The following is a 12,731-nucleotide window of genomic DNA, read 5'->3' on the forward strand; positions in this document are numbered from 1 at the left end:
TATTATATAAATACCCATTTATAATAATATTATTATTATATTATATTATATTATATAGGTATACAGCTCCAGAAGTCTGCATGCTGTGGTTCAGTCAGACAGCTCATTGGTCAATGGGCAGCTGCTCATTTGCATTAAAGCTACAGACACCAGAAACAGCGCATTCTGAAGGGACTGAAACAGAGGGGAAAAACGGTAGGCGAGACTTTTTTTTCCTAAAAGCTATTTCCAGCAAACAGCTTCAAAATCATGTTTTCTGGAACTCATACTATGTTTACTTGTTGTGAAAATGCCATAATATGTCTCCTTTAACTTTGCTTGCTGTTCACCCCCATCTCGAGCAGTGCACACACAATCACTCACACACACACACACACACACACACACACACACACACACACACACACACACACACCACACACAATCACATACGAAACAATCTCCCATGTATTCACTAGTGAGCTTCCTCAGAGAGGGTTCTGGAAAAGGCTCAGCACAGACTGTGTAGACCTGGATGAGGGGGGGGGGGGGGGGGGGTTGAGTGAGAGCGAGAGCTGGAGAGAAAAGGATTGAGAGAAAGAGAAGGGGGGGTGGGGGGGGGGAGAGAAGATTTCCTGCCCGGCCGCTGAGGTAGCTCCCTGACATATTAGTAACTGGGTGCAAAGCCAAGGGGGGAAAAAAGGGTTGGGGACTTTCGACTTAGCTCATTCTCTAAGTAGGTACAGCTGGGACAGACAGCAGCCAGATTGCCACCCTTATTGTGTTAAATAATTTCCCCCTGGTAGTTGATAGTCTTTCCTCTCTCGTTTTTCCCCCTAGTATTTCCGTCCTTCCATCAAGAAGAGTACTTTAGTTTGAATGAATGTTGAAATGGCTTTGGTAATGTGTTGAAAAAAATTGATAAATATTATTGTCAATACATTCTGATAGGGATATACCTTGGATATAGTGAAGAAGAAGGAGACTGCATGAACTTAAGAAAACCTTTAGAGAAGAGACAAACTTCCCACCGGTCATACCTTTATTCACAATTCGAAAGAGAGGCCTAGCTACTCTCGAGAAAGGGACTTTTTTTTAAACAAGGAATGTATGACATTTTCATTTTGTGGTACATTGAGAGCACATTCCTCCCCGGCAATGTAGCTAACCAAATCAACAGTACAAGCAGCAACTACACATACCAAAACGGCTTGGTGTAATCTGACGCCTGGCTTGAAAGTGCGCTGCACAGTTTACCACAGTCCAATTAGCTGGCAGAATGAAGAAAGAAAAAAAAAGAAAGAAGAAATCATGCATCAAGCCCCCAAAATGGACGTACTGTGGAGTCATAAAAGAGTTCCTTATGCCCTTTCATAGACCCTGGTGCATACCACATCCCCTGCCCGCATTGTCTGCAAAGAAAAAGAAGACAGAGAGAAAGAGCAAAAGATGAATGTGTGTTACGGAACATACAGCACATGTGCTGACTTCTTAGTACTGGGACGACTGGAACGAATGCTTTACCAGTATGAGCTCCCCGTTGCCGGTCAGTTCACGAGTCCAGGCTGTCTTGGGCCCCTCCCCTTTCTGTAAGGTCTGCTCACAGCTGATCTTGTTGTCCGACTCCCACTTGGGAAAACTCTGCAGAGTTGCAGACGACACAAACGGTGGTTAAAACATACAAACAAACTGCAATAGACGAACGGTGGCTTCAGTTGCACAAGGGTGGTATGGCTGGACAATTCCATGTATGAATTGCCAGACAATATAGAGAGCGTTATGTGGTAGTCTACACTTATGTTAAACAGATGATCAGATAGGTATGTCCTTTTAGCCCCTGAAGCAGCCCCGAAAGAAATGGAGTCCAGAACCCTGAAACATCATCAAGAGAAACTCTCAAGTTGCACTGAAATGACTTCCATATGCCTATTTTGGCCCCCTCGCCTAACAATAGCTATACTCTGTCCAAACAGCTCACTACAGACGAAAGCATGCATTCGATTATAAAAGGAAATAAAAAAGCAGAAGGTCTGGTCATGACCTATTCAAGCATACATATATATATATATTGCGGAGGAATCACCTGCTCATACATGACCATGTGCTACAGTACGGTTTGCATTATCATTACCTACTAAATGATCCAATATATTCTGCTTACTTATAACTACACATGAGCAACACACCCCAGACATGTGATCATATTATAACAAGAGACGGTTTGAGACAGTTCCATCTCAGCCTTTAGGTCTCTGACCAGACAGGGTCCAAATTTTTTGGACTCCCACAGACTTTCCCCTAGGATGTGGATTCTCAGCTGGTTTTCCTAGTCCCCTCTGGGAACCTTAATGGATTACAGAATGCTTAGCTGGATATACCTATATACATACAAAATACTTTGAACTACTTGACTCCAAAATGATCTGTTGTTGGGTAGGCTACCGTGCAGGGACGTCCGTCCACCGTGGTCTCGTTGAAGGACTGTCCCACAGTGAAGGAAACCTGGGTGGTGCGCACACTGGTGGAGGTCTGGATGTGGAGGCTCTCCCCATCCTGGCTGATCTCCACCGCGGGGCTGGACGCTGCGGCCACCGCGATCTTCCTCACAAAGACATTCACACCTGAGCAATAGTGACCGGAGGGAAAATTCGTCACAAAGAACACACATCAGTCTTCAGATTTGAATATAAATAAACGTAAAACAAATAAAGAATATAGAGTCCTAGATTAATCAAGATGCCGAAGGCGCAGTGAAAGGTGGGGGCCGATGATTGAAGGTCAGTCCTGGTGCTGAATGTGGATGGGGCCCCGCTCCATTCACACAGGATCCCATTACAGTCGCATGAGGGAGAACATATCTTACCTCAATATGGGAATATTTCGCATTCTTTCCACAGGCTAATTTTCCTTTCCAATTTTTAATAATTGCCACTGAAACGACTGGTCCTATTTTTCCTCCCCCATTCACTCATGACTGTCTGTCCACGTCTCTATCTGGGCTTCAGGTACAGCAACCAGGCATGCTGAAATGTCTAATCATAGGTTGTGACGGATATGTTGAGGAAGCCTGTGAGTAATTGCAACTTTGACTATAGCATTAACTTGTGTTTTAACAAGTTACACATGTTTTTTCACCATTCGAGGAAGTCAGACTAAGAGAGGATTTGCCTTGACTCATGAGTTAGATCTTCATCTTTGTTCCATAATTCTGAGTGGACATCCCATGTAGGGCGTCTTCTGTTATTCAGATCGGTGCATGCTTAATGTTAGACGCTTGTTTTGTCTTCGTTTTCCTAAACCTAAAACTCACGTCTTTCTGATGCAGGCCTAAACATTTAAAAATAAAAAATAAACCCTCGAAGGCATTACCACCAACATGGAGAAGTGATAAACGAAACGTTATAAACATGAACTTACCAAGTGCTTTCAAAAGTTCCTCAAAATGTTCTGAAGTTTTCATTTTCCATTTGCCAGAAAAATCTGGGAATTCCCTCTCCATTTCAGAACGACGTTTAGTAATGACACACAAATATATAGCCTACATGCACAGTAACAAAGGATTCCTGTTTTATTTCGCAAACCTGGTTCGTTAAATTGAAAAAAATAAGCATACTAAAATTGGATGCGAGAAGGACCTTATTTCTTCGCCGTGCTGTTCCTTCCTCAAGTTAAAACTAATCGAATATACCAATTGACCGCCTTGTGCCTGACATGGACCCAGCAGCCAGGACTCGCGTTCCAGATGGTGGTGGGGAAGCGTTTGGACCATTTACCCCCATCCCGTTTCTAAATGTTTCTGCACCTTAATCTGCTCCACCTCCATCGAATTTTGGGAAAATATGATGCGCTTTGATAGATTTACGGTAATAGTTGCCAGATTAAATGTATCTGAATTAAATTGTAGCCTTAATAAAGGGACAGCGATTTATTTTCCCAATTAAAGCTTTACTGAAGTATTTAATCTATGGTTAGCACGGCTAGTTTAATTTAAGTATGGTAGTCACTTAGGCTAGAATAAACTATATGGGGTTTGGGCATAAAATAAGTCGCTGCTTGTCTGGTAAATATTGCAGCAATCGTTGAACACTTTAGGATGAGTCATGAAGAAAATCTAATCACGGGGCTCCAATCAAGCGCATGTAAATACAAGTGCATGTAAATTCAAACCCAGCCGCGAACATAGAGCTGTAGGCCCCTAGAGTCCAAATCCTTTGCGCTATTAACATATCCCCTAGCTATAGGGGATATGCCTAGCTTACATTCCACTATTTGCAATAAAGAATAACATTCCTGAGTGACCTAGAAAAATATATTCTGGGAGTTGTTTAGAGGGAGATAGGTTAACATTTATATTGAAGTTAAAATAAAAAATAGTTCAACATATGCTGGCACTGGCAGCCATCATCGTTATAACTATATCGTCAATCAATACACATGCAATTAAAGAATCAGGAGGATCAACGGACAATGAATAACAGCATAGTAAAAGGACACAGGATGTAACTGTCGTATGCAGAGGATTTGCAAGACGCCACCTAGGGTTGAAGTTAGCAAATTGAGAAACTCCTGTGGCAAAGGGGACTTTTATTTCAGATCATGGCTAGTAGACAGACTATCTTAATTTTTTCTTTGAATGCATTTCTAGTTCATATATAATTAATAAAGTTATTAAATATTTGCACTACAAATCTTTCAATTCAATTTAAATAATGTAATGACAAATGAAAGAAACTCAAAACACTAGTTGTATTTTCAGCTCCAGTTTTATTAGTGTGTAAAACTGCACAAAAGCTATATGAAAGGCAGTGTGGTGATTCCTCCTGTATGGCAGACCCGCTGGTAAATAATTCAATGTAGATATATAGGCTAACTTTAAATGGTTTACGATAAAAAAATTTTTTAAAAAAGGACAAAAGTATTAACAGGTACAGGTATTGGTAACAGAGGTATCTTCCTAGAGGAAATGCAAATACCCACTCAGAACTGATTAGTCAGTAATACTGAGGCAAGACATAATAAATACCAGTTGATATAAATACAACTATTCACATTTATTTCACAGGCCAAGGGTTTTATATAGTTATACATTTCTGGAGTGGATTTTAAGAGCTCAATAAAAATAAAAATAAATTGCTGCCATAGATAGTTGTACCTTTTTGTTCCAAATAAACGTTTGGGTATTGGCATCTGCTTACAGGTTTGGCACACAAGAATGTAAGAATATCTATATCTATATATCTATATCTATATATATATCTATATATATATATATATATATATATATATATATATATATATATATATATATATATATATATATATAAGAATTGTGTATTCTTAAATTACGGTGGGTCACTTGATTGCAACAAGTTGGTAAAACAATGTTTAGGCGAGTTTAAAGAGAAGGTAAAAACCTGTAAAGTTAACATTTCAGAATTGTTTCTTTGGTCAGAAAGTAACCTTTAAATCCCACTTAAAACCTTACAGCATATAATCACCTATAACAAAAATAATATCAATCTCCCTACTCAGCCATTTCAAATGCAGAAGGAATGTGTGTGCTACAGTCTATTTCAAGGTAGAGCATTTGCATTGAGATTTCTGGGGGAGTCTAGAAAATGGTCCCAGGGTAAGAATGCACCCTTAAAAACATAACAATGATACATACATTCATACTGCCCAGCATCATTTCCATCCACAGTAGGCCAAGTGAAACCCGCCTACTGCGCCGTTCAGTAGTCAGATACATTTCAACAGCATGACATTGTATTTACACAAAAAACATTGTCGTTCACAACAAGCTAGCATGGGATTCATAACCCATTTAGCGTACGAGTTTGAATACCTGTTGAGATTCTTTACACAGAATATGATGTGAAGCTTACTAACATGCACACTTTCACATGGGCGCGCAAACACAGACACACACGCAAAGTGTGGATGTGCAGGGGTTGCATAGATCCTCTTACGGAAGCACAAAAAGGGAACGTGTAGGGTAACCTGAGCGAACGGTAACAACCACAGTGGAAGGCATGTTCTCAAATGACAAATAATCCACTCTGACATTCTGCCTATTTGCACCTGATGTAATCAGTGACACAAGGTCATGTCTTTAGTTGAACGGCATTCATTCAATTCAACCCAAAGCTAAGGCACCCACATATTCGTATTATACAGCAAATTATCAAAAGGCTTGGAATGAAAAATTCTTGCAAAAGAGGTCAGATGAATCTCCGAAACACAGTGAGGAGGAGACTGCAAGATCCCAATAGATCTTCCAGACGTAGGATGCATGTGGTTCTCCCAAAGACTTCAACCGTACAAACCAATGTTCACTGGTTCTTGTTCGAGTTGCAAACGCTAGTTCCTTTGATCTTGATTACACCTGAGGGCCAAAAGAAGAACCACATGTAGGGGAATGAGATCATTGTGAAACTGGTCACACCAATTATTGCCATGACGCATGGGATGCTACCCTGACTTACGTAGCAACGAGTTGTACTGGGCTAAAAGTCGCCGAGGGAAACGACGAGCTCTGCATTGTTGCACTCTTCCAGAGTCGTCAACTCAAAACTGAAATCCAAAGGAACATAATGTCAAGATAGTAGTGGGTTTGTCATAGTCTACAGTATGTGAAATGCATGAAATAATGAGCTTATAGCTTGAGAAAACTAAAAGGTAATCATCAGTCATGCTTAATTTAAACCCTTTCCTGTTGTGCTGCTATTCACCTCTTGGGGGCGCTAGGCTCACTGGCTGCACTGTCCCGCGTTGACGACGACAACAACAACGCTGACAACGTGCGCATCCCGTCCTCGGGGAGAGGAGGGGTCTGTTGTGAGGGGATGGCGGCAGCCCCAGCAACCTCCCCGGTGACATCATCATCATCGCCCGGCACGGAGGTCTTTGGTAGCAGGTCAGGCCGACCCGAATGCTGAGCCACTGAACAGAATGTATTCCGCATAAGGAACCGAGTATGCTTCAGTAAATCAAAACAGCTCCCCTCCCTTGTGATTATGAAGCATGTGTTCCACGAACCCCGTGTTTTCCAGTACTCACCGCCCTCTACTTCGGCCTCCGGTTCCCCCACACTGCTGCCGGAATGTTGGACAGCGGCCAGCTGGTGGCGCTCTCTGTGGCTGCTACTGCTAGCCGCCTGGGCGGGAGCTGGCAAGCTAGCCGCCTGGACGGGAGCTAACGAGCTATCAGCCTGGACATGGGCTAAGCTAGCCGCCTGGACAGGGGCTAATGAACTAGCAGCCTGGACATGGGCTAACAAGCTAGTCGCCTGGGCAGGAGCTAACGAGCTAGCCACCTGGACGTGAGCTAACGAGTTAGGCGCCTGCGCAGGAGATGGTGGTTCCGACAACGCGGCCATTCCCTTCCGCAGGATGCCCGTGCGGCTCTTCTTATAGGGAGAGGCCTTTGCTGTTTCAAAAATACATAGAGATGTATTTGCATTAAAGTGCTTGAGTTTCAGGCATCCTCACGGTGAAAACAAGTGAAAAACTGTGAAGTACAGTGAAAGTAAACAGAAATATAAATGGGAGTAAAGTATTATTGAAAGTGAGTGAGTGAGTGTTTTTACTTGAGTTCTTTCTGAACACGGTGTTGCACATGAACTTCTGAAAGCGCTCTGCGTAGAAGCCTGGCCGGTGGACGGACACTGTGTCCTGGAGTTGAACAGACACAAGGTTTACTTGTTGTTTACATGTTGTTATTGTTGATTGAGCACATGGTGGCGGCTAGCAGACAGCGAGGTGTCTTACCCCGTCGTGGACCAGAGCTTTCCAGGAGTGTTCTATCTTCTTGACAAGTCTAAAATACACAACACACAGGTATGCTATTTATACATTCATGAAAAAACTAGAAAACCAAATAGTTTGTAGGCAGAATAACTATGAAAGTAATAAAAATACATGTTTTATTTACCTATAGGACTGCAAAATGTCAATGATTCCAATGTATAGGAGCAGCCTCTCTCCCTTGGTGTTACATGCTGGGATCCCTCCCATTCTGCAGCATGAATAAGGAAGTGATGATTATAGAATACATACGGACATGTTCATGTTAACGTACACATGTTCTTTCTACTTGTGCATCAGTCCCTAGCGACTTTCAAATCCATCATAGTACTGGCAGTCATTTGTTCTAATCCACTCTGGATAACATCAGGGCAGATTTTTTTACAATAATGGTAAAGATACTTTTTTCCACCATAGCAGCATTTGCTGCCATGTTTTGACGTGACAAGCAAATGCGTTTAAAATGTGTGATAAGATCTCTCATGTGATCCAAAATGAAATACGGAAGAATACGGAACGCCTATCCTGTATCCTGTTCCTAAGCCATCGTATCATATTTAATGTGGATATAACAATGCATATATAAAAAAAAGACGTCGAGTGTTCGACCCAATTTTCCAACAGGGCTCTCTGAATGACGACTTCAATAGTCCACCCTTGGGGTACAGCCCTAGATAACATATCCATCTTGAACCAACCAAAAAGCCCTTACTGGTCCTCGGTGTCCTGAGACGACATGCTCCCGGGATCCCCTTGGATGGACTCGATGGCGGTGTTGTACAGGGACTTCTGCCCCAGGGGCCGCCGCTGGTCTGAGGCCCCGGACACCGACCCCAACTCGGCCACCTGGCTGCCCCGCTCGCGGCAGGCTTGCTCCACGTTGTGCACCCCCACCAGGAGGCTGTAGTCCATGATCTTGAAGCTCTGCAACAGCTGACGGAAAGAGGATCAGTTTGTCACATTACTTTCAGAAGGCTGATCCTCTTTACCATTTCCTCTTCTGTAGTGGTCACCCTCCGATGTGAACTCCGCCGACCTCCGGTCTTCCTATCACTATGAGCTAAACGCTGCATCCTACCAAAGCATGGAAATCTGTCGCACCCCCATCGCACATACAACGATTCGGGGAGGTGATGGCTCATTGAAAGCATGAAGAACTACATTCAGGGATCTGTTCCTAATTGTTATAAAGTCTGGCAACCATTCATAGTCTATTTTGAGTCAATCTAAATAAAGTAAAGCCAAGTTATCCACCTGTACTTTGATTTTGTGTGCATAAAGTGTTTTATGGCAACCTTATGAAGTAGCCGTTTCTGTCAATATTTTATCTTGTGTTGCATTGTTAACGGCATTGTCGTTTTGGTATTATTATTTATTATCAATGATATTACAATTTCAATTAGGGCATTTAGCAGATGCTTTTATCCAAAGCGACTTACATCTATTAATACACACATTGGCACACCGACGGCAGAGTCAACCATGCAAGGCGACAGCCAGCTCGTCAGGAGCAGTTAGGGTTAAGTGTCTTGCTCAGGGACACATAAGTGTCTTGCTCAGGGACACTAGGAGGAGCTGGGGATCAAACTAGCAACCTTTCGGTTACAAGACAACTGCTCTACCTCCTGAGCTAAGCCGACCCGTGAACCCCTGGTGTTTTGCTACTTGTGTCACTTCAACTGTCCTCAACATGTGAAGGACAACACACTAGTCTCTGCGGGTCTCACCAGGCAGTCTCTCTGGATGGTCTTGCAGACGGCGCTGTAGTTGTCGGCCTCCAGCAGCAGGCCGTCGGCCAGCTCCTGCTTGAAGTCCAGGTCCTTGTACGTGGGGGAGGCCTTGTCGCGCTCCTTGGCCGACGCCCGCCGCTTGTAGGTGGAGCCCTTTAGGTCGTACTTGAGGTGCATGCGCACAGCGCATGGCAGCAGATTGTTCATGACCACCAGCCGGATGTTCTTGCCCCCGGCTTGGATGCAGTAGAGCCCGTAGAATTTGGGCAGTAAGGTGCGCTTGTTCTGGTTCAGGTTCTGCAGCAAGAATGACACACACACACACACACACACACACACACACACACACACACACACACACACACACACACACACACACACACACACACACACACACACAGATTAGGTTAAACAAGGGGGGGAGTGGAGCCACTTCAACAGGGCTAAAATAAAAGAAACATTTCAATTCTGTTTAACTTTGAAAAGACAAATGAGTGGGTGGCTCGAAGGCCAATGTCTTATGGACTACAGCAAATGTTTTCATCAAATCTGATTTGTATTAAAAGCCCACTAAGCAGAACTGCGATGGGTGCCTACTACCCTACAGTGCAACTATAGCACAGTACAGTATACACAAGTAAAAAACCAGTACTTGTGTATCCCCAACCCACAAGAACTTTTTACCATGAAGTAACCAGGAAGTAATTTCTGCAGAAACTCTGCCTCCTTGTGCTGCACAGTCTTAATGATGAACTCGTCGTCACTGGAGACGTAGAAGAGGGAGCCACTGGCCCCAGAGTTGGACAGCTCAATCAGTGGCTCGCTGCACAGAGAACACTAAGAAGAAAAACACACGGATGAAGATACAGTGACACATGTTCCTCAATGCGGGTACTGTTTTTTCAAACCCCAAATCCACTTGAAAAAAAGAAATGAATCAAATATTTTTAACGGACTCGTTCCATTTTATCAGGGACACATAAACATCTGTTTTATTTGGCAAAAAAAAGGCAAAATAAACAATGGCTACCAGGTAGTCATCAGGTCGGATTCCAAACATCTCTCTGAAGTAGCGGAAGGCGATGGGAGCGTACGTCTTGAACCTGAAGTCACTGTAGTGGTGCCCAGGGGTCAGGTTACTGCCCTCCCTGAGGAGTTGAGGAGAGGATGGATTGAACCACATGAACACCAATATATTTTCATTTTGTACAGTGATTTAAGCTGGCCTAAACATCTTTCTAACTGTCGAGATGTGGGTTCCAGACTTGATGTTGTTGTGGTAACACCTTGATAGAGCTTTACTAATTAGTCTACATGAAATCTTGGGTTTAATATTTCTCAGTTCTAGCGGCTCTAGTGTCTACACGGAAGACAAAGAACATATATGTATACACAAGTATTCTGTATTTGATTGAATTAATCTAAATTCATAACATTTTAATGAATTTAGATTTAATAAATCCAAATAATCACCTGGGAAAGAAGATACTTTCCATCACTTCGAAGTCCTGCATTAGGACGTCCCTCTCTGGTTTACGACTTAAGCTGCCCACTGTGTGTGTGATGCCCAACTGGATAGCCCCTTTCAGAGCAGAGGAGGTCGTCTACATGGACACAGGGATCAAAAGGACAATTCATCACTTTGGGGACACACACACACACACACACACACACACACACACACACACACACACACACACACAGTGTGTTTGAGCCCTTAGGAAATTTAAGCAGCCTCTCACCTTTTTGTAGGTTGTCTCCCCAGTGGGGTCAATCCCACGATGGCCAATCGTTTTCTTCATGGCCTGTGATGAACTAGTGCCCGGTGCCTGTAGGCGAATAAAGCAAAGAAAGGGAAATCATTAGCAATGGGATAAAAACCTCAGTGTACAGTGTCAGTGTCAATGGCAATATGAGGAACCATTGTGTGAACGGATATGTGTCAGCTACTTCTTTAAAAATTCCCAATTGCAACAATTGGTGTTTTTTTTTCTCACCTCTGAAAAGGCAACTTTCTGGTTTCCTGCTAGGTCTGTGGAAAGAATGACAATGTAGCTGGATAAGTATCTTGTTGGATATGGTATGCCCTTACCGAGGACCTAATGGTATTCATTGACTAGTTCAGCAGTGCACCTCCTTAACATAGTCCTAAAGATGGCTTTTATTGATAATCAATGTTAAAGCTAGAGAGCAATGTTAAGCAATTGAGTTTTAGCAGACTCATGCATACACGATTTATAAAATACCTTTGAGGATCCACAAATGACTGTGTAGCTCATAGGGTAGCATGGGAGGAATTGAAAAATGTATTTACAATTAAAATATTGCACAAAACCAAATAATTGGTTATTAAGGAGGTAGATGCAGTTTAGATATTTCATAATGGAAGTTATATTTGATATACTTTATTCAATTTTGGAGCAGACTGAAACAAAAAGCCAGAAAGGCTTGGGTGGTTTCAGGTCAACAAATACCGGTTTGTTTACTTACTATTGACGGATCCCAGCGGCCCGGGTGGTTCAGCCCCAGCTGTAGCCATCCTGAAACTCCCCGACGGCTGCTCGCTCGAACTTTACTGTCCAAATCCTGGCTCTCTCCTTGACATGAACCGTCTCAAAATGTTCCAGGTGTGTGAGTGCTCAAAGTGCTGTCTGTCCTGTGCGGGCAAAGCAGTTTATACAATACCAAAGGAACAAATGTGACGATCGCCTACAACATTCCCGATGTAGTCGGGTTTAACAACCAACACTATTAAGTTATTACTTATTCCCTTGCCGACGAAGGAAAGTTTTAAACTTAAGTGTGAACTCTTAACGTGACGTACACTTCGCCTTGTTGCGCGATTATTATACGCACTTTTTTCACTTTCGGCTTCACACAGAGCAGACCACTGCTAACTATCCTATAATGTAACTTGGTTAGCTAGCTAACCAGCTAGCTGATCGCACAACAAACAAGCAAGGCACTTACTGACTAGAGGCACATCGTCTCATCTTGCTGAGCTTTCCATTGAGCGGCGGGCGTTGGATTTGGATGATATATCAATGATTTGAATGACTTATATTATGTTGCATTCTTTCGCACTGTCAAGCACCTAACAGGGAAGCCGAAAGGATGTAAATAAAACACACAGACGGATGTCCTCAACCTCCTGTTGGCGGCGCTAAAGATGCGGCTATAGGCGCTTCCAGGAGCAGTTCAATTTTTATGACGCTTT

The 12,731-nt window shown here is 43.0% G+C and overlaps 2 protein-coding genes across 2 annotated transcripts; both read right to left on the reverse strand.

The window, feature by feature from the left end:
- Positions 1–975: 975 nt before the first annotated feature.
- crabp2b (cellular retinoic acid binding protein 2, b) lies at positions 976–3,721 on the reverse strand. Its single transcript, XM_079749050.1, has 4 exons — positions 3,397–3,721; positions 2,422–2,600; positions 1,504–1,620; positions 976–1,391 (listed from the first exon to the last, which is right to left on the reverse strand). Exons 1-4 carry the CDS (start codon positions 3,476–3,478, stop codon positions 1,341–1,343), a joined length of 429 nt encoding a protein of 142 aa, XP_079605176.1. The 5' UTR covers positions 3,479–3,721; the 3' UTR covers positions 976–1,340.
- A 1,594-nt stretch (positions 3,722–5,315) lies between these two features.
- On the reverse strand, positions 5,316–12,647 carry LOC307084600 (phosphatidylinositol 4-phosphate 5-kinase type-1 alpha-like). Its single transcript, XM_079749036.1, has 16 exons — positions 12,485–12,647; positions 12,005–12,170; positions 11,512–11,546; positions 11,257–11,343; positions 10,988–11,118; positions 10,545–10,662; positions 10,199–10,351; positions 9,512–9,811; positions 8,497–8,717; positions 7,912–7,995; positions 7,749–7,797; positions 7,568–7,652; positions 7,039–7,407; positions 6,711–6,921; positions 6,465–6,552; positions 5,316–6,364 (listed from the first exon to the last, which is right to left on the reverse strand). The coding sequence occupies exons 2-15, from the start codon at positions 12,051–12,053 to the stop codon at positions 6,486–6,488; spliced, it is 1,959 nt and encodes a 652-aa protein (XP_079605162.1). The 5' UTR covers positions 12,054–12,170; positions 12,485–12,647; the 3' UTR covers positions 5,316–6,364; positions 6,465–6,485.
- Positions 12,648–12,731: the final 84 nt, after the last annotated feature.

This window comes from Pollachius pollachius, assembly GCF_949987615.1.
Source record: "Pollachius pollachius genome assembly, chromosome: 13".
NCBI classification, from domain to species: domain Eukaryota; kingdom Metazoa; phylum Chordata; class Actinopteri; order Gadiformes; family Gadidae; genus Pollachius; species Pollachius pollachius.